Below are 25053 nucleotides of genomic sequence, written 5' to 3'. Positions count from 1 at the left end.
GTTATGTGGACCTAACATTTAAGTGTAGATCAGGTCTTAGTTTCCCTTGATGACTTTTTAATTGTGTCAGGTTAGGCTCTGTGTGAAGTAGAACACACTTTCCTGAGAACTAATCATCAGCCTTTGTATCAACATTGGGATTATCATATATGACAAAATCAATTATATTGAATGGGCCTGGTTCTGATCTCATGGACACCAATGTAACTCTACTGATTTCAATGGAGATATCCGTGATTTACAACAGAGATCAGAATCCCCCATGTGCTGGCAACTATGATACAGGTAGGTTCACAGTGCACATGCTCACTTTTCTATCCCAAATCCTGGAAAGTACTGAATCAGACCTTTTCACTAGCATACTCTTACCTTGCGGAGCTGGCATGAGCAGTGTGGTTGGAATTATGAAGAAAGAAATGAGTCAAGAAATAAAAGCATATGCATTTTGAATGTAACTATCTCATAAACTCACACACATGGGACCTGATTCTAGTCTCTGGTGCAAAGCCCAGATTCAGCAAATCAGTATATGCGTAAGTCACATTGATTTCAACAGGAATTAAGTGGGTGCTTAAAGTTAAGAACTTGTTTAAGTGCTTTGTTGAATAGGGGTGGGACTTCGCATATGCTTAAAATGAAGCATGTGCTTAAATGCATTGGTTAGTTGAGGCCTAAAAAAGAAGGATCTCCATTGAAGCCAGTGGTGTTACTCTAGTCTAGATGAGATCCGAATCAGGCCCATGAAATATTAGTGATTTTAGCATCCATGGCTACCCCAAAGTTGCTACAAAGCTGATGATTATTGCTGTTGAGCACAACTTACCACTCAAAACCTGGTGTGACAGAACTAAAGAGACACCATCACCTTGAAACTAGTTAATGTAAAAATATGAATTAAATGCACTTTCAGATGTATAGCTGTCCTGGAGACTCACCTTCAAATTTTTGATTTTACAGTCAGATATTCCTGTGTTTTGCAATTTCTTTTTGCTCTTGCTGGGTCAGAGACACACTAATAACGCAGGTGGAATGACCTGAATAGCTGCTTGTAGTGGGAACTTGTGAAACTATACTTAAAGTGCTGTCAAATGCAGAAAGTAAACAAATTGCAAAAACAATTGAGAAAAGGACTCTCCTCCCCTACCCCCCTGCCATGGTCTCAGGTTGTATGTACTTTGTTCTCTAGAAGAATAAGATCTACTGAAAATCTATGGGATTTTGTAATATCATAACAAAACCATTGATAGAGAGAGGCTGCAAAGGGCTGAGTGTACATGGTGGAAAAAAATGTCTCCAGGGTTTTCAGAGAGCTTGTGTTATTGAAGGTCTTACCCACAAACATTTGGTCACAGAAGTTGCCAAAATGCATTGATTTCCTGACAAAGAGTTACGTGTAAACAATCCTCCAACGTACTAGGAGTGTAATCTTAGCTCCGTTGAAGTTAGTGGGCTTTTTTGCCATTGACTTCACTGGGGGCTAGGATTTTACTCAAGGTCCAGATTACCCTGAGATTATATAAACTATAGATGCCAAGCCTGCATCTGTTGATATATTTTAACGCCTTTTTTATCACTGCAAGGAATACTTTTGTCTTCTGTAAATGTCAATTCAATTGTATTGGTGCAATTCAGCCAGCTCAGGTATCACATCCGAAGTCCATTGAAAGCAGTGAGTTTCTTTCCCTTGATATCAATGGGCTTTGGATCAGGTTCATATTGCATTTATAGCTGCATGAAAACGCCTCCACTTAAGTAAATTATAAAATGTCATAGGAACCATTGAGTGTTAGGCAAGAAGGATTCAACTGGTCATGTTCAGGAGTCCTACCAGAAACTAAATTTTCACTCTGTTGGTGCACAATATATTTAATGAGATGCTGATGTATTAGATAGCAGTCTGAAACTTATCCCCATAGAACTTGTTATTTTGTATTGTATGATTTAAAGTTACTGAGAATTATTTTATATTCAGGAGCTTGTTTAAAGTAGTATAACTCAGTAATGAGCCAAGTGACCTCTTAGAATTGAAACAGGAGTTAGATACTGGGCCAGATTTCTGCTCTCTGTTATGCAGGTGTAAATCACGATAATTATTGTGAGTTCCATGCTCATTTCTCTAGACCATCTGGACTCTGAGAATCTTCTGCCTCCTGAATTTACAATTAATTGCAATTTTTTGCCCCCAAACTTGCTTTTCTAGTTTTTGTGGGCCACCATGTTAATAATTAATAGTCCCAGAAATGTCACTGAAAAATCCAATTTTATGACGTGTGAGGTGTCGCAAAGTGAAGGGATGAAAAATTTCAGGTTGACACAGAAATATGGTATGTTCTTTAGTGTGATATTTTAAAAAGTGTCAAAATATATCAAACACGGTCACAAACATTGGAGAAATCAGTGCCTTATACTGTTGATTCCTCCTGCTTAGAATCAGACACCATTGCAAGCTTCAGTGATTGGTATTTCATAAAGTGTCTATTCCTTGGCTCCCAGCCATCATAAAGCATATGGTGAATGAGCTGTGACAGCACCACAGTGCTGAAATGTATTTAACTGCTTGTCTTTATCAGCTTTGTTCAGAAAAATAGTGTATACCACGGGAGAGCCGAATGGATAAAAGTGCATATTTTTTGTCGGTTTCATCATACCTTTGTTTCTCCCATTAGTCTTTAATTCTCAACATAGGTGGCTACAAATTTTAAAATATTCACTTGTTGGATAAGTGGCTCCTCTATTCTTAGTGAACCTGAAGCCAGTACTAAAAATGTCATGTTTATCTGCACTGCAGGAAGCAGATGAAGCTTTGTTATGTAATCTGGAACTTCAGATTGAATCACAGTTCCTGCAGGATGACATTAATGCCACAAAGGACAGGTACAAGAAGGTAATTGCACTGAATTCCCCACCTCTCAGAGAGGAGTCTGGAAGGTTGAAAAGTGTCACGCTAACCTTTGATCTCTTTCAGTGGCCACTTCAGACACCTACAGGGTAAAGGTTTGTTGTTTTATTTTATTGTAAAAAGGCATTTTGAAAAGGTTCAAAGAAACCCAGTGACCCCAGGTAAGACTGGATATGTTAGCGAACAAAATACATTCAGTTTGGTATTCTCTAGACCAACAAGTAGGCTGTTGTATTTTATCAAAGCTCACTCACTCAAGGTCAGCAGTCTAGAATCATTAACATGATTAACAGGATCTGCTTGAATCCTTTATCATCATTTAATCTATAGAGGGGCCAGTCCTGTTTGAGCCATCCTGAGTACCATGATAAGCAATCAGACCAAGAGCCTCAAATGTATTTAGGCACCTAGCTCCCACTGGAATCAGTGGGAATCACAGGTCTGAATAGGCTTGTTGATATAGGCCTTACTGTTTTACACAGAGGTACAACAATTTGTTTTGTAGCATGAACACTATAAAATGTTGCCTGATTCAAGTTCTGTAAAGGGTGTGACTGGGAGGATTGTAGTCTGGCATTCCCAGGAAAAGATCCATCATTAAATAGCTTTAGGAGCCATATATAAACTGGGAATAGATTTGGTAAAAGGAGCGAGACTAACGTTAATCCTTTTCCACATTTCTTTGGAATTTTTGCCATTGAGAGCTATGGAAGCTAGATCAGGTCTAGAGGCAAAAACTAGAACAGGGTCAATGGTCAGTGACTCAAACCAGATGCTGGACTTGGTCAACCTTTTCTAAGCACATTTACAAAGTGTCATCTGAAAGGAGTCACAGTCTTACACATCGGCCATACAAATGAAAATACCTCCTTCCATCTGTCTTTATTACACCATTAACCACCCTTACCCCTTCCACCTCTCCTCCACCAGTGACTAGATCAGATTATATTCCCATTTGTTCCTTTAAAACATGAGTAACATAGTACTGAATTAAGACTATGCTGCATCTCATCAGTAACTGAACAGCTTTAGCAAAGTACTATCTGAATGTGGTGATTGGGTTACTAAACTGCGAACACATATAGAGCCCAGTTCAGATGAGTAGACGTCCACTAGAGTCAGGGTGGCATGTATGTATGGCAGATCTGAATTTGACCCATACTTTTACCAGTGAAAGAAGTTATCATCAAGAAATAAATCACAGACATTCAGACAGCTGAACTGAAATCTTGCTCTACTAGTTACTAATTAAAATGATTTTACTCCACCACAGAATATCATGGAAATACAGACCTATGTCAGCATTTTACAACAGATCATCCAAATGACCCCTAGTGTGACCACCATTACAGTTGGAGTGAGCGAGGTAAGTGTTTCACTGAGTAAATAAATGCTATGTAGTGAGCACTCACAATGTGATAGTCAATATTTACCCTAAGTTCCTGAGATAGTCCATCTATTTCCTATTCTAAGTAGACGGAGGTGCTGTGATGTCTGTGAGTAAATGTGGAATTGCTAATGATGACAACAGAAGATCAGAGTTGCAGCTTTGAAAAACTTAAGTGAGCTTTAGGAGCTTTAGGATCAAAAGAGATGTCAGAAGTCTTGAACAGGGATTTCTGCTAGCCAGGTGTATTCTGGGACATGTTAAAAGGCTAGTCCAGCAGCAGCAGAAGTAGGGATGTGTCCCATCAGAGTAAAGAGATTCCAAGATTTGGAGATGGGGATGTGAGCCTACTTTGCCTGCTCCCTCTCCAAAGAGTCAAGATGGGGCAAGAGCAAGAGGGATGGACCCTTGTGAATCAAACTGATTGAATGAAACCAGGTGAGACAAAGGTGATGGGTTTCACTTTCGCACCAGTGTAGGACAGTACCCCAGGAAACAGTTGTTGTTTGGGTGTGAATGGCAAACCTTTTCCTTTCAAATGAAATGAACTATTTTAAACCATAAGCAGTGCTTCTACAGTGCCTCCATTGGGAACTTGAGACCATTGAAGTTATGTAGCAAGAGGCGGAGGCGTCATCTCATCATCATTCATGTTGTCTTTTCAGATTGACTGTAGGTAATGAAATCTCTGGTGGCATGTTTACACGATCAGACATTCTTTCTTCTTTTCTCTCAGGAAAGGCTGATGGCAGAAAGGAGAATTCCTATCCTGCAGAGTCAGCTGGAAGAGTACAAGAGCATTCTTTGTCAGCTGCAGACTCAGAAATTGAAACTGCAGACTGAGGTACCATACAACTAACTGGAAAGTCTAGTGACCCTCATTGATTCAGACTAGTGTAATTGCAACAAATCAACACGTAACACTGAACAACGCAGCATGGATGGTATTTAATGGGGTTTTGAGCATATGTATTCTACCTACAAATAAGATGAATGCCTGAAAAGGATTTTTTTTTTATTCAAACTTTACCTATCTCAGCTTCTGCCTTCTGTCTAACCATGGGATGAAGATTTATGTAGTTGGTTCAGAAGGTCAGTCATGACTGTGTGATGGCTGCTTAGTAGGTTGAGTAGAAGTGGTTGGAGGCCTTAGTCCAGTACATGGTGGAACAAGATGCCCAGATCACAACTGGGTTGCTGATGGACAGTCTCAGCAGACAGGCCAACGACTGAAAAGGTCCAGGGACTGAGTCTCCCCCTCGCTCAATCCAGTATGAAAGGCACTGGCACTGTGGGATAAAATCAGAGGTCTTCAGAGATGTCAGTTCAGCACTTTCCCTGAGCACTAAATTCACTCCACAAGCTCTGGGGTTGATGTGGGAATAACTAGGTGACATTCTATGGTCTGTGCCATGAGGCAGGTCACACTCAATGATCACAATAGTCCCTTCTGACCTTAAAATCTATGTATTTCCTCAAAAAGTGCATGTCAGGTTTCACACAGCAGCCTACACATATCTCTGATTACAATAACAATGAATTAGCACCTTCAGCCACACCCAGGGACCAACAGCAACAATGGTCTGTGTGTCTGTGCAGTGCTGATTCACAGGGCATGAGTTACCAGGACTTTTCCTGCAGCTCCTGCCTGTCCCCAGCCAAGTACGTCATCGTGCAGCTTGTGTCTTCTGCAGCAATCCACTGGGCTCTGTGATCCTGTCAGGCTAAGCTGAAAACTGAACAGCAACCTAAGCCATGAAGGTCAGGACCTATATGCCCACCCCTAGGAAGGGCCTAATTAATGGGGAGTTGTGGAAAATTATTACCTTAACGCGGCAAGTAAGGGCTCCTTTGTGCCTGTTCCGGGGATGGTGTGCTGATACACAGCACCTCCCAGAGATCTTGGGAAGTGCAGCCACTGCAGTGGCTTGCTGAGTCTCGCCGGCTCTTCTGGCCAGCACACAGAGGGGTTGGACTAAGGCCACACCTCTACCTCAGCCTCCTTGGGGTGTCTGACACCCTAGTCAGGAATTCACCTTGCACTCAGGGGAGAGCACGGACTGTGACGGTGCCTGAGTTCTGCTCAGATGTACAAGTAGCTGGAGGAACCTGCCTTCAGATGGTTAACCCAAGAAAAGATTAGCATAATCTGGCCTTTACTAGTCCTAATTTCAGAATGAAACCTTCATTTTCAAGGTGACACTTTCTATTAAGATTCCATTTATAAAGGGTTAATAAATGACAAATATAGCAGTTATACTCATATTGAGAATATCAGTAAAAGGGGTAAGAGGTGGTTATAAGCCATGGTTATAATCAACCTATTGAGCTTTTGGAATCTCAGGGTGGAATTTTCCCAAATAAAACAAATCACTCAGGTTCTTTGGAAATGGCTCTCCCCCCCTCCTGCCCCTTCTCCTCTCCCCCCCTCCCCATGGTCTATAACAATTGAGTAATGAATTATTAAAGCAATATATTAATGATTTATTAACCCTCTACAGCAGTGCGTCTCAACCTGTTTACCATTGTGGGCCACATCTGCAGAGCTCTGTGTCTTGTGGGCAGCGTGCACACAATATATTCACTACCTGAACAGCTACACAAAAAAGAAGTTTAGTATTTGTTATATGACAGCAATACAATTCAGATTGCTACAGCACCTTTCATTTCAACACTGGCACATGTCTGCCAAGAGCATTTTAAATGAGTAAATAAGTCAAAACACTAACTGTTAAAATTAATTTACTGTAAGGGTGGCAAGGCTGCACTGCATTGCAGCTGGGCTGAGTGCCCAGAGAGCACGGCTGCCGAGCCTGCTGGCAAAGATGGGGACCCCTGCCCGGTGCAGGGTGCCCCCCAAGCCAGACACTGCCCCCCGTGTATCCAGCCCCTCCAGTCAGGGACTATATCCCAGCCCCCCAAGCTTGCCCCCCCCCCACAGCCAGGGAATGCCCTCCATCAGCCAACCCCACTGGAACTGCCCCCTCCATCATACAGTCCCCCACCCAGGGACTGCCACCCATGCACCCAGCCCCCCCACCTAGTAACTGCCCCCGAGAACTCCTCAGCAACTGCCCCCAGCACCCAGAGCTGAGAGCCTTTGAACCAAATGGTAAACCCTGACTATGATGGAAACCACTTCAAGCCTGGGGGTGCAGCAGCACCTCCAGCACCCCTAGTTCCATTACCTATGGCCCAATCCTGCACCACCCCATTTTTACACCCCCACCGGTTCTGCATCTGGGGCAGGTGCCCCTCCTGCCCCTCCCAAGTTATGGCCCTGAGGATGTCACATGGCCCACAGCTGTGTGCTGATTGAGAACGACTGCTCTGTAGACTAGTTATGAATGAACCCTTCTTATAAAGTGTGATTGTTTGTAAAAGAAAACAGAGAAGGTGCTATAGGAATTACATAATAAAACAGAGAAATAACAGCAGAAGTAACACTTTGCTGCAATTCCCTAGCTTGCTTTTTTTTTTTTTTTTAAAGTGACTCAGCACCATCTTGTGGCCAACTTACGTTCCAGTGATGCATTAATAAAATCCCAGTTCTCTGCAGGAGTCACTGCACAGGCGGTTAAGTTATTCTACAAGCCAGAATGTTCTGATAGTAACATTTAAAGGCAAGTCCCATGTAGTACTTCCTTGGTCATCATTTCACTTGCTGGTGGAGTGCAAATCCCCTGAGGATTAGATGCTGCTCGCTCGCTGTATGTGACTCTCCCCAAGTGTTTTGTGAGGGTCAGTGGGAGGATGCAGCTTGTAACGTTAAAGTTTGTCTTTCGATTGCTACACCTGTGCTGCAGCTAGCTGTAACTTGGTCTGCAGCACTGCACACTGGGCTCCCATAGTGCCCGTGGCACCAGTGATGTCACATTTAGTAACATGGCTGTACAACTGGTAGTCTCAGAATTAATCACTTTCAGTCTCATGTGGCACCTTTCCATCTAAGGTGAGCTTTACAGTCAATAATGAGCTATGTAAGTATTATACTCCCCAGCTGACAGCTGGAGAAACTGAGGTAGAAAGAGATTATGGGCCAGATTTTAGTCACCTCCCGATTGGGCAGAACAGACAGCTCTCTTCCCTCTGTGCTCCTGTCCAGTCAGCCCCTGTAATCCTTGTGCTGGAGCCTTTAGAGTGCCAAGTACAGGGGGTGTTTAGCAACTTCATTGGTGCTAGACAACCTCCTGGGGCTGGGTGGGATGTAAAGTGGCTAGACCTAAACTTCCTCTAAAGAAGAGGCGGTGCAAGAAGAATATAGGCTGAACCTCCAAAAAGGAGCAGTAAGAAGCAGCCATGAGCCTGCTCCTGCCAGAGGAATTCTGGCTGCCTGGGTCTTCCATGGGCAGAACGACTCTGGCCATTGCTGTTAGCATAGTGCAGTAATGTGTCTTCCCCACCCGCAAATGCAGCACTGTGGTCACTAAACCACCACTGAAACTCTGATTGACTTGCCTGGAAACATACATAACATCTGCAGTGGAGTCAGGAATCGAGCACAGATCTCCTGGCTATGCTGCAGCCCAAAACCATCCTTCTTCTGCCAATTTTCAAACCTGCTCCCCCTCCTCCCTTTAGTCTGCCAGAAACCAGCTTTGCAAAGCCCATCTTCTTACTGTCTATATTAAGGCTGCTTAGGGTGGTGTGGGCTATGATTAGGGTGACCAGATGGCCCGATTTTATAGGGACAGTCCCAATAATTGGGGCCTTTTTTTATATAGGTGCCTATTACTCCCCACCCCCTGTCCCGATTTTTCACACTTGCTATCTGGTCACCCTAGCGCTGACGGGTATATTTATAGAAGCGCCTTGGTCTATGTTTTAATTTATGGAATAGACCATGGCACGGGGGGGAGCAATAGATGTATTTTTTAAATATGAATTAATAATGAAATGAATGTAATGAACGTGCCAATTGGCTTTAATGGTGCAGCATCGGATCCAGTTTTCAGAGCTTGTGCAAAGGAATCCAAGACCTTTGTAGAAGCTACTCATCTGGCCCACTTAGATGCTCTCTGGGAAACATCTTCATAGTGAGAGCTGGTGGGGAATTTTCTGACCTAAATACTTTTTCATCGGAAAATGCAGATTTGTAGAACCCCCAAACTGTGCGCAGAAAAGAGTCCGTTTCGACAAAGCTCCCAATTCCAAACATTTCTGTGGAAACGTTTTGGGACTTTATTTAACTTAGACTTCAAAGGGGGTTTTAAAAGATCAAAAGCAAACCAAAAGGCTTCAGCATTATTAAAACAAAACATTCTGATTTACCCAATCTGAATTTTATTTTTTTCAGATTATTGGTCCATGAAAATGTTTGCTGTTGCAACTTTTCATCTTACTTCAGTATGGGAAAAAAATTGAAATCTCAAACTCTCATGGGATTGGAAAACCATCTCCCATCCATCCATCTTCACTAGCCCCTCTCACTAGCCATGCATAGTATTGTAGTCAGTTTCCTCTTCAATAATTATCCAAAGCATACGACTTTTTTTCAGTCATTAGTTTGCTGACATAGAAAAGTACTTCTCACCATTTAATGATTCCTCTGAAAATGTCTGTCAGTCCCCACATAGGAAATGCTGTATATCATTGCTTCCAATTTCCTTTATTTCAGACAACCGTGCTGGAACAAGCTATTAAGAGCACTCAAGAGAGTTATGATGATGAGGTTCAGCTATACAACGAGCAGATTGAAACTCTTAGGAAGGAGATAGAGGATGCTGAGAGGACCTTGGAGAAGTACACGAGTGACTGTCACCAGCTGGTGATATATCAGCAGTCCCTGGAGAATGAGCTGGAGCGGTACAAACGTATCATTGAGAATGAAGACAACCGGTAGGGCTATTTCATGTATGGTGTGTAGGGTGGCCAACTTTCTAATTTGTGAAAACCTGACACTGAGTGCTGGAACCTCTCCCACTTGCTGTGCCTCTTCCCCCGAGGCTCCACCCCTTGCTCCACCTCTTTTCTTCAAGGTTCCGCCCCCTGCTCGTCTCCCGTCCTGTTGCTCGCGCTCTCTTCACCATCCTCCCCCTGCCAACTAAGCAGGGCTCTAGGGGTGGAAGGGTGACTGGGCAGGATGGGGAAGGGAGAGCCACACTCTGGGGGGTGAAGGGGTGACTGGGGCAGGTGACGGAAGGGAGAGCTGCACTCTGGGGATGAAGGGGTGACTGGGGTGGGGAAGGGAAGGGAAGGGAGAACTGCACTCTGGGGGTGAAGGGGTGACTGGGGCGGGGCGGGGAAGGGAGAACTGCACTCTGGGGGTGAAGGGGTGACTGGGGCGGGGTGGGGAGGGGAGAGCTACGCTCTGGGGGTGAAGAGGTGACTGGGGCGGGGTGGGGAAGGGAGAGCTATGCTCTGGGGGTGAAGAGGTGACTGGGGCAGGCCAGGGAAGGGAGAGCTGCACTCTGGGGATGAAGGGGTGACTGGGGCAGGGCGGGAAAGGGAGAGCTACGCTCTGGGGGTGAAGAGGTGACTGGGGCAGGCCAGGGAAGGGAGAGCTGCACTCTGGGGATGAAGGGGTGACTGGGGCAGGGCGGGGAAGGGAGAGCTGCACTCTGGGGATGAAGGGGTGACTGGGGCGGGGCGGGGAAGGGAGAACTGTGCTCTGGGGGTGAAGAGGTGACTAGGGCAGGCCAGGGAAGGGAGAGCCGCGCTCAGGGGCTGAAGGGGTGACTGGGGCAGGCCAGGGAAGGGAGAGCCGCGCTCAGGGGCTGAAGGGGTGACTGGGGCAGGCCAGGGAAGGGAGAGCCACGCTCCGGGGGTGAAAGGGTGACTGGGGCAGGGAAGGGGAAGGGAGAGCCGCGCTCAGGGGCTGAAGGGGTGACTGGGGCAGGCCAGGGAAGGGAGAGCCACGCTCCGGGGGTGAAAGGGTGACTGTGGCAGGGAAGGGGAAGGGAGAGCCACGCTCCGGGGGTGAAAGGGTGACTGTGGCAGGGAAGGGGAAGGGAGAGCTGCACTCCGGGGCTGGAGGGTGAGTGGGGCAGGTTGGAGAAAGGAGAGCCATGGTCGGGAGAGCCACCGGTACCTCTCTCCGCTGGAGCTGTTCCTGAGTGCTCCTCCAGGCTCCAGCAGCAGCTACTGCTCTTCTCACTCCCTGGTGGCAGAGGCGGTTACTGCAGGTAACCAGATTTTTAGTGTCCAGTCAGCAGTGCTGACAGGACACTGCCAGGTTCCCTTTTCAACCAGACTTTCCGGTTAAAAAACAAAACAAAACCCTGACACCTGGCAACCCTAATGATGTGTCCCTGGGGGTTGTGAGTGACAGTGCAGGAGCCTAGTATTTGATAACGGGGAATTTGTTTGATCCCACTAAAGCCTATGTGAACTTTAGTACCCACGGGGTTCTCAAAGCAGGAACTTGAGGACAGTGGTCCTCATCCAAAGCCCACTGAAGCCACTAGAGAGAGACAGCTCCGGGCCAGTGCGAGGAGAGTATGAGGTTCTCATCCAGCCTGTCAGTCTAGTCACCATTTGCCTGCTGTCTTTTAGTTTCAGTACACAAAGGACAGGTGCAAACGAAAGCCTTTCTATGATTCTGTGAACTGACTGCCCCTCTGCAGAGCTCTAATAACCTGTCAGTTACAAACTGGGGGCTAGCTGTTTAAAATCTTGCTAGCAGTTTGGGGCTAGATCCTAAAAAGGGACTCACCATTGTAGTGCTTAACTTTTAGGTGTCCAGCTGCCTCGTGGAATCCACAGTCCTGAGCTGGGTGCCCCGGCTCCCTATCCATGCCTGGGAAGGGTGAGATACCTCAGAATGCGATTCACAAAAGCCAACATGCTGAGCAGGGAGCTACCCACGCTAACCAATAGGAAAGTCCCAGGAGAGGTGTGCAGTTTAGGTCCCACCCCGCAAAGGGAGATAGGTGCCCAATGGGAGGCATCTCCCTCCATTTGGGATTGACCACTGTGAACGTTATGCTGGAGTTAGGTATGTCAGTCAGGGCAGCCCTTTCTTTCCAAAACCAAAAGCCAAGGAGATAGCATCCACATATAGGAGGCCAGAGTTCAATGCCCCCTCTGCCTGATGTGAAACAGTGACTGGAACCCAGGTCTCCTACCTTGCAGGTGAGTGCATGAACCCTGGGCAGGAGGTACCGTGGGGTCAGGCTTTCTCAATCTTGACTGTTAGAGTGGCTTCACTTTGTATAAAACACTGAAACATTCATTGGGGCAGAGAGAGAATGATTCTCCAGCCTTTATAAACTGTGGACCAGGTTCAACAGGAGAGATTAAGAGACTTCCACAGCAAAGTATCCCATAGCTAGCGCACTCACCTAAGAGATGGGAGACTCAACGTCACATTCAGTCTCCGCCTCAAGCAGAGAGGGGAAGTGAACCTGGGTTTCTCATATCCTTAACCATGAGACTAAGGTGTTGGAAGTCTAGGTCTACCTCCTCATCTGCCCTCTTCCCTCCCCAACCCCACGGCCATTTGATGTGGGGTTAGGTGTGCTCTGAGCATGCCTACCAGAACAGACCCCGCAGGTGAGCTAGGTGGGACAACACCCGGTTCGAAGATCTCGCTGGGGTTTAGGTGTGAGATAGCTGCACTGCTGCTGCTGTCTGCACTTACAGGACAGCATGCTGACACACTCAAAACACCTGCACACAACACACCCCCTGTCACACTCCACCCCCCCCCCCATTTGAAAAGCACATTGCAGCCACTTACACCCTGGGCTAGCTACCACAATGCACTGCTCTTTGTGGCGTTCCAAGAGCTGCTAATGTGGCCACGCCAGTGCGCTTCCAGCTGACAGTGTGAACACACGGCAGCGTTTTCCCTGCTGCGGTCTCCAAAGGCTGGTTTAACTCACGGCGCTCTACAGCTGCAAGCGTAGCCACGCCCTTCGCTGCCTAGGGACATGAGACACCTCCAAGATTAGAAGGCAGCTGAGCAGGGTAACTGAAGATCACACTGGTGTCTTTGGAGCTAGCACTTGGCTCTAGAAACAGGCAAAGTTTTATTTCCACTGAAGGTTCCTGTGACATCCCCCCCGAGTGCAGTCTGGATTGTGGAACCACCGTGACCCCTTTAACTCCCCTGCCCAGGCCGGTCTCCTACGCTGCTGTGCTAGTGAACAGCAAACGCCACCAGGCTCTGTTCACTCAGCCATCAGCATGCAGGGGCACACCAAGCGAAGTACATGAATGCTCTCTCCAGCCACTCATGAACTGTATACAAGGAGACACCAGCAAATCCCCCCCAGCTCCAGCACTGCACCCCAGAAATGTGGGTCTTACACTGCTCAAGACCTTCTTGATCAATGCAAGCTCATTAATTAGCTTGCCACTGTGTCAGAGGGTGGTGGATATGCATCAGCCTTTGTAACCTGAATAGATTCCCTAAACACTTCAGCCAAAAACACACTGGTTTAGATTAAACATAAAAGAGATCTATTAACTACAGGAAGATAGATTTTAAGTGATTTATAAGTGGTACAGGCATAGGAGTTCAGAATTGGTTGCAAAAAGAAATAAAAGATAAAATTGCAGTCTAATTCCTAAACTTTATCAAGCGAGGTACAATTTGAAGTCATAAGTTTTCTCTTACCCCAAAACCCAAAGCAGTTCAAATGTTTCTTTTTCTTCCAAACGATCTTGTTGCCTTCAGTGTAGGGGTGGAGGGTAAGAGGTGAGGTGGTTATGTCACTGTCCCTTATTTTATACTCTCCTCCAGGTGCTGGAAAAATCCTTGCTGTGTCATGGGGGTTAGGCAGCCGCATGGTGTACATGCTTGAGCAACTGACTCTCATGTGAATTGTAAATCTCTTGTTTACAAGGCCTTTCCTGGTGAATGGCCGATGATGGTTGCTTGACACCTGATTGGGTGTTGGTCACTCCTTTGTTCCCAGAGACGAGCTAGTCTGTGCGTGTTTTCCAGATCGCAACGTTTCAGTGATAAACATAGAGCAAAAATCTCGTAACTTCATGTACAGTAATGATACCTACATTTCAACAGGATCGTAATGTTCAATAGATTATGATTTTTCCAATGATACTTCACAAGGCATTTTTTTTTTTTTTTTTTTTTACAAAATAGCATAACCATACACAAGTGGTGCATATGGGGATACAGGTGGTTATTTTGAGGTACAGTGTGTGACAGTTATATTATGTTTTCTGACTCCGCTGGCCGGTCTCCAGTGCTGCAGAACCTTTAGTGGGGGAAACTGAGAAGTGACCTGATTTGGGCTTTTTTTGACCTGATACTTGTCACCATAAGCCTTATCCTTAAACTACATTTTGTGTGTGTGCTTGTGAAGCGAAGGGGCCTTTTCTCCTCTTATTTCATATGCCTTTGAGCTCCCACTGGTTCATTCAGAGTTGCAGATGATATGCAAGGTTAATTGAACAGAGCAGGAACAAGTAGGTCCAGTGCCTGGCTGGGAACACTAGAGGGAGCTTGCATGAAGAAAAATGAGCAGATGGCAAGAGCTGTTGCACTGAGCTAAGTTAAATAAGAAAGCAGTCAATAAAAGTAAACTAGATTCTTTATTTGCATTAAACGGCATATGCATATGGTTTGAAGGCTGTATATGGCCCTTAGGTCTATGGGGCAGATCGCCAAAAGACTTAGATACCCAGATCCTGCTGCCATCCAGGGGGCACGTGATGGCTAACTGCCCTTTGTGCCTTTCAAAATCTCCTCTTCCATTATGAAATCATTCCCTAGCAACACTAGGGTTGCTTTTTAAAACTATGTGCTTTGCTCTACAGTCTATATGTAAGTAGAGTAGGCCAGATCCTCTGGTGGTGTAAATCAGCATAGTTCCATTGAAGACAGTAGAGCCACTGCTGGTTTACACCAGCAGGGAATGTGACCAATAGTACAGAGCCTATACATTATATTGATTTAAATGATATTTTATGTTCCCATTTTGATGTGAAGTGAATTGTTCTACTTGTTTAAGGTATTCTGGGGGAAATTTGACACATGCAAATTCTCTTTGCCAGGTTAAATTCTGCCATAATTGGAACCCCAGTTGCACTCTTCACACAGAGCTACAGACCCTGCCAAACTACAACCTGGAGAAGGCGAGGTAAGTATCTGATATTCTTTTCTTGTTTGAGTAAATACAATTTGCATTTTAAACCATTTTCATTTGTCTTCAGCATGGACCCCATTATTGGGGCCTAAATCAGATCCTATTGAAATCGGTTTACATCAGTTGGCTTCAGATCTGGCCCTTGAAGGCTGGATCCCCTAACCAATCGGTTCCTTTGCTATACTGGTAGCATGACTTAATGCAACCGAAGTAGCTTGCACTGAATTAATGAGATGCACAAAGAGAACTAATAGAACAGGCAGCCTTTTTAAAAATAATGCAAAGAAATCACATAGGATTGAGGTTATATCCCAAGTCTGATCATTCTTTCATTATCACAAAACAAGATAGGAACACTTGAGTAGCCCTGTAAATACAAATAGGCAATTTAGCCTTGTTTATCTGCCACGACCCAGTTTGAGCTGAATGAAGTCACAGTCAGTGCTGTATGATTGCTCCCCAGAACTGTATGATTAATACATTTAGAATTAAGATGTTCGTAAGAGCAGGAACTAGTGAAGGCAAATATCCGGGGCTAAAGTAGAAATGATTTTCTAACAATGGAGATGGATGGTTTGATACCTAGGTGCTTTACATACCAAGTTGATAGATGTCTCAGAAGTTTCATAAATAGATAGGTAATTGGATGTTTCACTGAAAACAAGGCATGTTAAAAGATGAAGATAAACTGTCGCATGTTCAAATTTTTGGAGACCAAATAGGGTGTTTCCCCAGCATTGTGCCAAATACAGCAGGCTTCAATTAAGTTTGTTAGTGAACAAATTAGCTACTAATACATGGGGACCAGATCCTCAACTGGTGTACATAGATGTATCTCCATTGAAGTCTATCAAGCTATGATCATTTACACCAGCTGAGCATTTGGCCCATGCATCTAACTGTACTTTGGATTATTACCTACAGGACTTGACTTGAGGGTATCTAGAGAGTAAGGGAAGAACTTGCCTCTGTGTTAGGACATGAGCGAGTCTCCTGTCACCATTCACGTGATCCGCATTTATGGCGATAGCTCTGGGTGGAGTCTGCAATTCTTCCACAAGGAATGGAGCAGGGGGAATGTTTTGAACATGGGGATGTTTTTCCCCATCACATCTGGGAGACGCTTCTGCAGCTGGAAAGCCCAGGCGTCCTGTGAAGCAGCCACAGGAGCTACTTCCATGTGGCTATGGCCCTTAAGCCTGCTACTGATTCAAGATAGTGGTGTTGCACACTATATTGAAAAGCAGCAGTGAGCCCTAAATGTACTTTCAGAGCATTAGTCTCATCTTCATAGATGCTGATTTTGTACACAGTTTTGTACATGCAAAAGTTAGTATTTATACATTTTATGTATAAAAGTGGTGTTTGTACATGCAAAATGGACACATGCCCAGTATTGCACACTCAGAATAGCCATTTTCATACATAAAATGAATACATGCCCACCTTTGCATCTGCATTCTGTTCTGCACACACTGTACTGACAATGAGGCCCTTTGGTTTGGAGATAGATTGCTAAACTGTCTTGGGCAACACCTTTCAATGTTGTGTGCTGTTGCCTTTGTTTTGGATTTTCTTTAGATATCACCCTGGTTATGCAAGAGATTGCAAGTGCAAAACCAAGACAAAAAGGTCTGGCAAAGAAAATTTCTAGGAGAAAGGAGATCACTTCCAAAGACATAGATGGGTTTTCACCTGAAAACAGCTATGAAAGAACTCTGGAAGACTTTCATCAGGATCAGCTGCAATTTAAACATGAAAGCACAGTATGTGAACCTAAGCAGGAAGAATTAGAACTAGTTGAGCAAGAAACAGTCCCAGAGGATGTGCCTGATGGAGCTCGGATAAGTAAAGCTTTTGATGAATTGTGTAACACTGTGAGAGAGAAAATAAGATGCTTCAAGAGACCCGAGCCTAAGACTGACTTGTCTACCAAAGAGAGCTATGTACTTGTCACAGGGGAAGCAAACTATGACCATCCTTGTTTCTATTCTTCCTCCACCCCGGCTGGAGGTGGGATCATTGTTTCCACTAGCAATGGAAAGATGCCAAATGGTGGGGAGGTGGAGCCAATTCCAGAGCTGCCTGAACCCTCTGAACCATCAGCAAATGAGAAAGGGGAAGTCCATGAAATGCAATATGAGCTTGAAGAGAGAGAAGAAATAAATGAACAGGGCAGAAAGTCAGAAGAAAAAGCTGAAGAGCCCTCAAAGCAGCCTGACATCACTGGGCCTGAGGCAGCACCTCCAGCTGGTGTAGCCGGCCCTTCTGAGCCAGACGTATTTGAAGAGACAGAGCATGACAGAGAAGACCAACGAGGAGGCCAAGCATTCAGAGAACCAAGCTTACCCAGTTCCATGAGCTATGAGAAAGTGGAAGTAGTGGAATCTATTGAGAAGTTTTCAGATGCCAGAATTCAGACTTACGAAGAGACAGCTATGATTGTGGAGACAACAATTGAGAAGACAAGCAAGAAGAAGCTAGGAGACAAAGGCTCTTAAGTTACATCATTTGATAAGCAACTTGTCTGGCATAGTTATTAAATGACCATATTTTTCCCCTGACCCAATGCTAACATAGTGAGACTTTTGCTGTTTGATATAAAACATTGATACATGAATGGCCATTCTGCCTGGTGTAGGTTTATCTTTAATGTAATAATCACTAAAATAGTAGGTTCATTTACGCAACACTTTTTGTGATTAGGACAAGTAAAAAATTATTATTAAGAAGTTGCCTGTCTAAACCACACCTACGTAATCTGTGCCCACTACAAATTGGCCCCTTACAGTTTATATTCCTCTAATGATGCTTTAGCTGCCATTAGTTTCCAATTTTCAGACAGCTGCAAATGTTAGCTTGTGACATCTGGTTCATTGAATAAAAGCTTTGCATCCTAAAGAACATAGTCACAGTGGGTGTGTGTTACCTTTAACATCAAACAGTAGCATTAACGAAGCTAGTATTAACCAATTAACCAACTGACTGGCATGATGTTTTCAAGATGAAGGACTAAGCACTTTAATTCAGTAACGTATTTCAACCATCCCTTGTTTATACTCTGTAGGTATAGGAGAGCTTAGCAATCATTTATTTTTAGCTATGTTACCAAACAAAAATGTGGCTGAATTTGTCATTAAGATCTTACTACATATCATCTAGGCAGCTGAGAATAAAATATGCAATGATGCTAAAAGAGAAAAAGGGACATCTTTAAAAAAGAATGTATTAACAGTCTTCAGCCTTTACACACAAACCTCTCATTGACTTCAAGGGGGCCAGGATTTCACTAGGGTTTTCAATTGTGTTTATTTTTAAGCAGCTTGCATCTAATTTTTATGCTTAAATGTCTGTTACTGTCTGATTTTAAAAAATAGCTTCCTTGAACTCTATTAAAAAAATTGTGCCCACTGCAAAATCTTATGTTACTGAGGTTAAGGTCTTTAGTGCACATTGGAATATCTTCAGAGGATTGCAGACACTTCAAAGATTGTCCGGTTGGAGTATTCAGTGTATAATTTTTTCCCCTCAAGTTTCTTGCATTTTAGTGATCCAGACCTAGAAACCCTATATATGATCCTGCACCATCTTACTTATGTGATCAGTCCTATTAAACTCAATGGGATTGCTCAAGCACATAGGGAGTGAAGGTTTGCAGGACTGTATCCTGTTTTTGACACAAGAGAAAATATAGTTACAGTATTACACAGCTTGTCAAAAATTGGAATTCTGTCCTGTGGGAAATGCTGAGATTTTGATATTCATTTTCATGTACAGATGAGCCAAAATATGGAAATTTTTCACAGAAGGGACAGTTCCAAAAAAAAATTGTCGAAACACTTTATTTCAACTCATTTAGACATTCACCTGCATCCACCTGAGCTGCCACAGTGCCTCCTGTGAGGAGTAGCTTGGGTGCCTTAGGTCTCCCATTCTCCTCTATGGGTCAGGATTGCTGGTTCGACTACAGCTTCCTTGATGTACTGCGGTCTTGGGACTCCCATGATGCACAGCAGCAGCAATTCAACCAGAGAGGAGACCATTGTAAATCATGGGAAATATAGTCCAGCCACGGATGCTATAGAGGCTAATGGCGGCATGAGGCTCCTGATTAAAAAAAAAAAAAAATCAAAATTTTCCCACAGGAAACTTTTTTTTTTAAAATGGAAAAGGAAGTTTTCTCAAAATCAAATCAATAGAAAATTCCCAACCAACTCTAATAATTACCCAGAACTAAAAATTTATCATGAAATGTTAATGATGCTCCCCTACTACTGTAGATTGCTTTCCTACTATCTCTTTTTCACATCCATATAGGCCAAATCCTGCTCACTTTATTCATGTGAGTAGTCCCAGCAATTTCAATGAGAATAAAATCTTCCACGTCTAGAACCATAAAAATGTGTGCATAATTTGGGTATTACTTCAGGGCAAAGGCTGTGGCTCTGCTGAGGACTTAAACAAGTACTTCAGTTTAAGCATGCGAGTAGTCCCATGAAAGTTAAGCATGTACTTAAATGTTTTGCAGGTGTCGGGCCTAAACTGTGAAGGCCTTAACTCAGTTTTTACTCAGACAAAACATATTGAAAGGGCTGAATAAAAACTGTGTAAGGTCTTCAGGATTTATAGGGCCATTGGGATCTAAATTAACAAGAACCTCTGACAAAACTCCTACTACAGCATATCAGAATGTTCTATATTACATAGGGCTTGATCCTTTCCTCCCCGCAAGCGTGATAAAACACCTATTGACTATGAGGTGAAGAGAATCAGGCTCACACTCCTAATCTGTTCATCCTTATTACATGCTGCGGGGCAAGAAGAACCATCTGTATACTTTTTTCCTTTGGAGCTTGATGATGCATTTTACTAGTTAATCATTTTGTGGCTCAAAATGGCTATCTGAGGGGGTTTTTTAAGTATTTTTCAAACAAAACTCCCATTTCAGCTTCTGTTCTGCATTCGGAAAAGCTGAATGCCCCTTCCACTTTCAATGAAGCTGGATCTAATGAAGGCTGATTGTTCGCAGGACAAGATGTACTGTGTCTCACAGCACTGTTGATCATTCAGGCACTGACTCAGGAAAGCACATAAGTAAAGTCTTAAAGTTAAGCACCTGAAGTCAATGGGACTCAAACACATGCTTACCTTTGACTATGTGGTTAAGCTCTTTCCTGAATCGGGGCCTCAATCGACCGTGCTCCATTGTATAACACGCCTAACAGCTACAACATTGCTGAAAAGCATTCATTTTACTGCCTTTATGCGGGTATGCCTTTATCTCCTGTGTATTAAACTTACCTGAGATGTTATTTACCTTATCAGGCCTGCATTATTAAAAGTAGAGCATTTTGAAGTGGTTTCACTGAATACATGTCACATCCCCCATGACTTCTGATAGGCAATGATGATAGGACCTGCCAGTTTACAACATCTCTTTATTTTACTCAGATTATAAAACATCATCACAGGGCTTTATATGTTAACAACATTCACCTGTTTTAAATTGAGAACTGAATTAGTTCCTCTGTTATAAATGCTAATAAATTAATTTTATTTTGCATCTGCAATACCATAAAAACTTATTCTAACTGGACATTTTTCAGTGCTTACCCTGATGCAAAAATTCTGAAGAGTTTGAAGTCTAGCTATATATATATATATTGTATATACACGCATATCAAAACTCGTAATTTCTGTTAATCGTCCCTTACAGTCATCTTGCACTTAATAATTTAAGTCAACATTATGAAAATATGAACACCCATTTAGTTATTTTGCTGCTATATAAGACATTTAATGCTTAAACAGAGAATTGCAAAATTACATGAATGCACTAGGAATTAACGTACACTTTCATTTAAAATCGCCACAAGGACATTTCTTAATCCAAGAACTTTCCCCATATTTTAGAATACTCTTTAATATATTTAAATGAGCTGTTTCTTTAGTAAATACATACACACAAACATGATGCATGAATGTATATGTATTTATTATGTTCAATACTATATGTAATATATATTAGGTATGCTTGCATATGTATATATATTACATACTATATATATATATATATCATGTGTGTTTGTGTGTTATCAAACGCATATGTACACATAATAGGGGAAAATTCTTCCCTCAGATAGAATCATAGACTATCAGGGTTGGAAGGGACCTCAGGAGATCTAGTCCAACCCCCTGCTCAAAGCAGGGCCAATCCCCAATTTTTTTTTGCCCCGATCCCTAAATGGCCCCCTCAAGGATTGAACTCACAACCCTGGGTTTAGCAGGCCAATACTCAAACCACTGAGCTATCCCTCAAAACCCATTGAAGACAATGGGCGTCTTCCCAGTTCCAAAGACGCCCACATACTACTTTAAGAATTGGCTCATTGGCTACTTGTGTGGCTCTGAGGTTAGAATTGGGCCCATGGTGTCCTTTGGTTTATTTTAAGGCCACCAGATGAAATATAGTTGATGCTGTCCATCTATTGGAACAAATGAACAACAACATGATTTTAAAAGTCACTCCTATTAGGTGGTATTTTACAACTAAAAGCTTGAGGGCTTCTTTCTCCTCTCACTTACACCTAAGTGTGACTCCATTGTCTGCAATGGAGTAACCCCTCAGTTACACTGGTGTAAGGGAATGGAGATCCTATGAACACTTAGGTGCTTAACTTGGCTTATAGTATACATAATGTAAACATAGTTTAAGTAGATAATTTGTTTGGGATTTGAAAGGAAAAGAAAAAAATCCTGTTATGGAAGGTTAAGAGATTAATATTCACTTGAGATAATAGAAGAAATATATATTCTGGGGTAAAACTATGCATTTCATAACCTGTTGGTGTCATTTTTAATCATTAGGTAAATACGTATTCATTTTAATTGTAGTTTGCAACTGATTAACCCAAACAGCTCTTGATAACACACATTTTAGATGCATAGCAAAAAATAGAAATTAATCAAATTCTGAAACTAGTTACTGCCAACATCCTAGGCCCCAGCCCTGCAAACACTTATGCACATAACTGTAAGCATGGAGTAGTTCTACTGAAGCCAATGTAACTACTCATGTACTTAAAGCTAAGCAAGTATGTTTGCAGGATTGGGCCCATAGTTACTATTCACAGATTACTAACTGAGATCCCAGTCTTGCAAACACTTGTGGGTGTTGTGTTTGCCACTGTGTAATCTCCATTGAAGTCAATGGCAGTAGATCGATCAGGCTCTGAGAGTTTAATTTACTTTTTTGGATCAGATGCTAAAAACACTCATGTGTAAGAGATTGCAGGACCAGGTCCTTTAAACAGCAACAATGATTTATGGGATAAATTTTCCCAAATTTTTTATTCTTTATTGCTCATCAAAACTAACTTTGCATTGTGCACATATAAAACAATCCAAGCAGCTTTTTTTCTTAAATAAGCTTGTATAACTCAAAACTGACCTAAGCTCTACTTTTTAAAATAAAAGGAAATTTGAACGAAAAATTGCTTTTGGACTGAAAGTTCATATGCCAAGTTTCTCCCATAGCAAATTACCAACCCTAGAATATAGGGGTCTGTAATGGAAATGCTGACACAGCCTTATCTTATGTTGCTATACTACATTTCAGTATAAAGGAGAGCAGATGCACATCGCAAAAAGAGTAGCCCTCTATTTTAAATTTCATTCCGAATGTGATGATTTGGCATAAATTGGATCTGAATTACCAAATTAACAAAAAATACTTGTGCTTTTAGAACATTTGGACCCTGTTTCCTAATGCACGTCCTTTATCAGACATTTTGTCTCACTTATTACATACAAATGAATCATCTCTAAGTCAAAAAATGTTCTGGAGTGTGTGTGTGGGGGGGGGAGGGGGTGTAAGTGTAAAAAGGAAACGGCAAAAGGCATTGATTTCTGAGAGGAGGTTACCATCTTTCTTAATCTCTGGATTATTTTTTCCTTCTTGGGCCTATTCCTACTCTTACTGAAGCCAATGGGATAACTCCCATTGAAGTCAATGGCGCAGAATCAGGCTGTTGGTCATTCAAAGGCATCTCTAGCCAACATGATACTGTTAACATCTGTCATGAAAGCTGACCAAATGGGTTCATTACCACTAACTGGCATTTTTAAAATTTTTAAATACAAACAACATTTACGACAAAAATATGAAGGGAAAAGCTATTACCTATTTGTAGGACACAAAATCATTTACAGTCACAAACTGTAGAGAGTAGTTGATAGGGAACAACATATTTGTGGCTTAGAGTAAAAAAAAAGATTGCTTCGGTTGTAATTAAAATAATCATTGACAGGATATAAGACTTTAAAATCAATAAAGTATGATAATTTGGCTATGGAGACATTGTAATATGTCTAACACAGAGGTCTGGATAGTAGAAAGGTGAGTAGAATGATCTAGGAAAGGAAAGAGGCCAACATGCAGAACAGTGCTAGTTCTTGCTTAGTATACTCTTCAGACTTCTCTCTACCGCTTCGTCTAATTCTTCTTCCAGCTCTTCCTTCTTGGACATAGCCAGTTTGGACTGGTAATCTCTTACTATTTGGTCTATATATGGTGCGCTTTGTGTCCCATGTAGCATCAGTGTCCATTCCTTCAGTACTCCCCTCTGTGGCATGCTATCAACAAATCCAACTTCCAGAACCCAAGTGCCTCTGGGGTCTTCTCCCCAAGTGTGTGTTGTCATGAAAGGCCATTTGTCAAAACCCACCTTGGAGTCATCATCTCTTGGACGTCGGCTCAGTAAAATGGATTTAGTCCCCATAGGTGATGTCATGTTGATGTTGAGGTCCCCTCGCCTAGTAGAGTTCACGGTTATAACTGCTTGCACGTGTTCTAGGTAGCGGACAAAGTTTTCTTTCCCCTCACAAGCATCAGTTGTAAGTGTTAGAACCAGCTTGCCACTTGATGGTATTTTTCTGAGGGTTAAATAACAATAAAATAAGTTAAAATGATACATACGGTGAGGCACACCTTATTTTTCATTAAACATCTACATGTGTTTATACAAACATACAAAAATACTGTAATAGAATTTGAAGAGCATGAATGAGCAGTGAGAACGGAACTCCTTAGACAGGTAGGAGTTGGAGGTTGTGCCATACATAATTTGAAGAATACAGTAAGTGCTCAAGGATGACCTATTGCCTCACCAAGTTAACTATCACTTCATATGGCTCACCATTGTCATCTTCATATCTACTCATCACCATAAAATAGTTGTGAGGTGACACCATCATAGGACCTAATCACATTAGCCACTCCATCAGGGGCTCGTTCACCTGCACATCTACCAATGTGATATATGCCATCATGTGCCAGCAATGCCCCTCTGCCATGTACATTGGCCAAACCAGACAGTCTCTACGCAAAAGACTAAATGGACACAAATCTGACATCAGGCATCATAACATTCAAAAGCCGGTAGGAGAGCACTTCAACCTCTTGGGCTACTCAGTAAAAGACTTAAGGGTGGCAATTTTGCAACTGAAAAGCTTCAAAAACAGACTCCAAGGAGAAACTGCTGAGCTTGAATTAATATGCAAACTAGATACCATTAACTTGGGTTTGAATAGAGACTGGGAGTGGCTGGGTCATTACACATATTGAATCTATTTCCCTATGTTAAGTATCCTCACACTTTCTTGTCAATTGTCTAAATGGGCCATCTTGATTATCACTACAAAAGTTTTTT

The 25053-nt window shown here is 42.9% G+C and overlaps 2 protein-coding genes across 5 annotated transcripts in view; one reads left to right on the top strand and one right to left on the bottom strand.

The window, feature by feature from the left end:
- Positions 1 to 17846, top strand: part of BFSP1 (beaded filament structural protein 1) — a 45784-nt gene extending 27938 nt beyond the window's left edge. The window contains exons 3-8 of the mRNA XM_073339430.1: positions 2789 to 2884; positions 4173 to 4265; positions 5023 to 5130; positions 9904 to 10124; positions 15252 to 15337; positions 16925 to 17846. Coding sequence (XP_073195531.1) covers positions 2789 to 2884; positions 4173 to 4265; positions 5023 to 5130; positions 9904 to 10124; positions 15252 to 15337; positions 16925 to 17844 — 1524 coding nt within the window. The 3' untranslated portion in view covers positions 17845 to 17846. The remainder of the gene's footprint in view (positions 1 to 2788; positions 2885 to 4172; positions 4266 to 5022; positions 5131 to 9903; positions 10125 to 15251; positions 15338 to 16924) is intronic.
- The window catches only part of PCSK2 (proprotein convertase subtilisin/kexin type 2), a 202780-nt gene continuing 191452 nt past the window's right edge, over positions 13726 to 25053 (bottom strand). Inside the window, exons 12-14 of one of the 4 annotated variants that reach the window (XM_073339426.1) lie at positions 24070 to 24277; positions 20661 to 20760; positions 19399 to 19450 (exon numbers count right to left, since the gene is read on the bottom strand). In XM_073339426.1, the coding sequence (XP_073195527.1) occupies positions 20665 to 20760; positions 24070 to 24277 (304 nt within the window). In that variant the 3' untranslated portion in view covers positions 19399 to 19450; positions 20661 to 20664. The other 3 variants (XM_073339427.1, XM_073339428.1, XM_073339425.1) reach the window with 3 other exon arrangements.

Source organism: Lepidochelys kempii, chromosome 3 (genome assembly GCF_965140265.1).
Source record: "Lepidochelys kempii isolate rLepKem1 chromosome 3, rLepKem1.hap2, whole genome shotgun sequence".
In the NCBI taxonomy this organism is placed as follows: domain Eukaryota; kingdom Metazoa; phylum Chordata; order Testudines; family Cheloniidae; genus Lepidochelys; species Lepidochelys kempii.
This window is presented reverse-complemented; position numbering and strand designations above follow the sequence as displayed.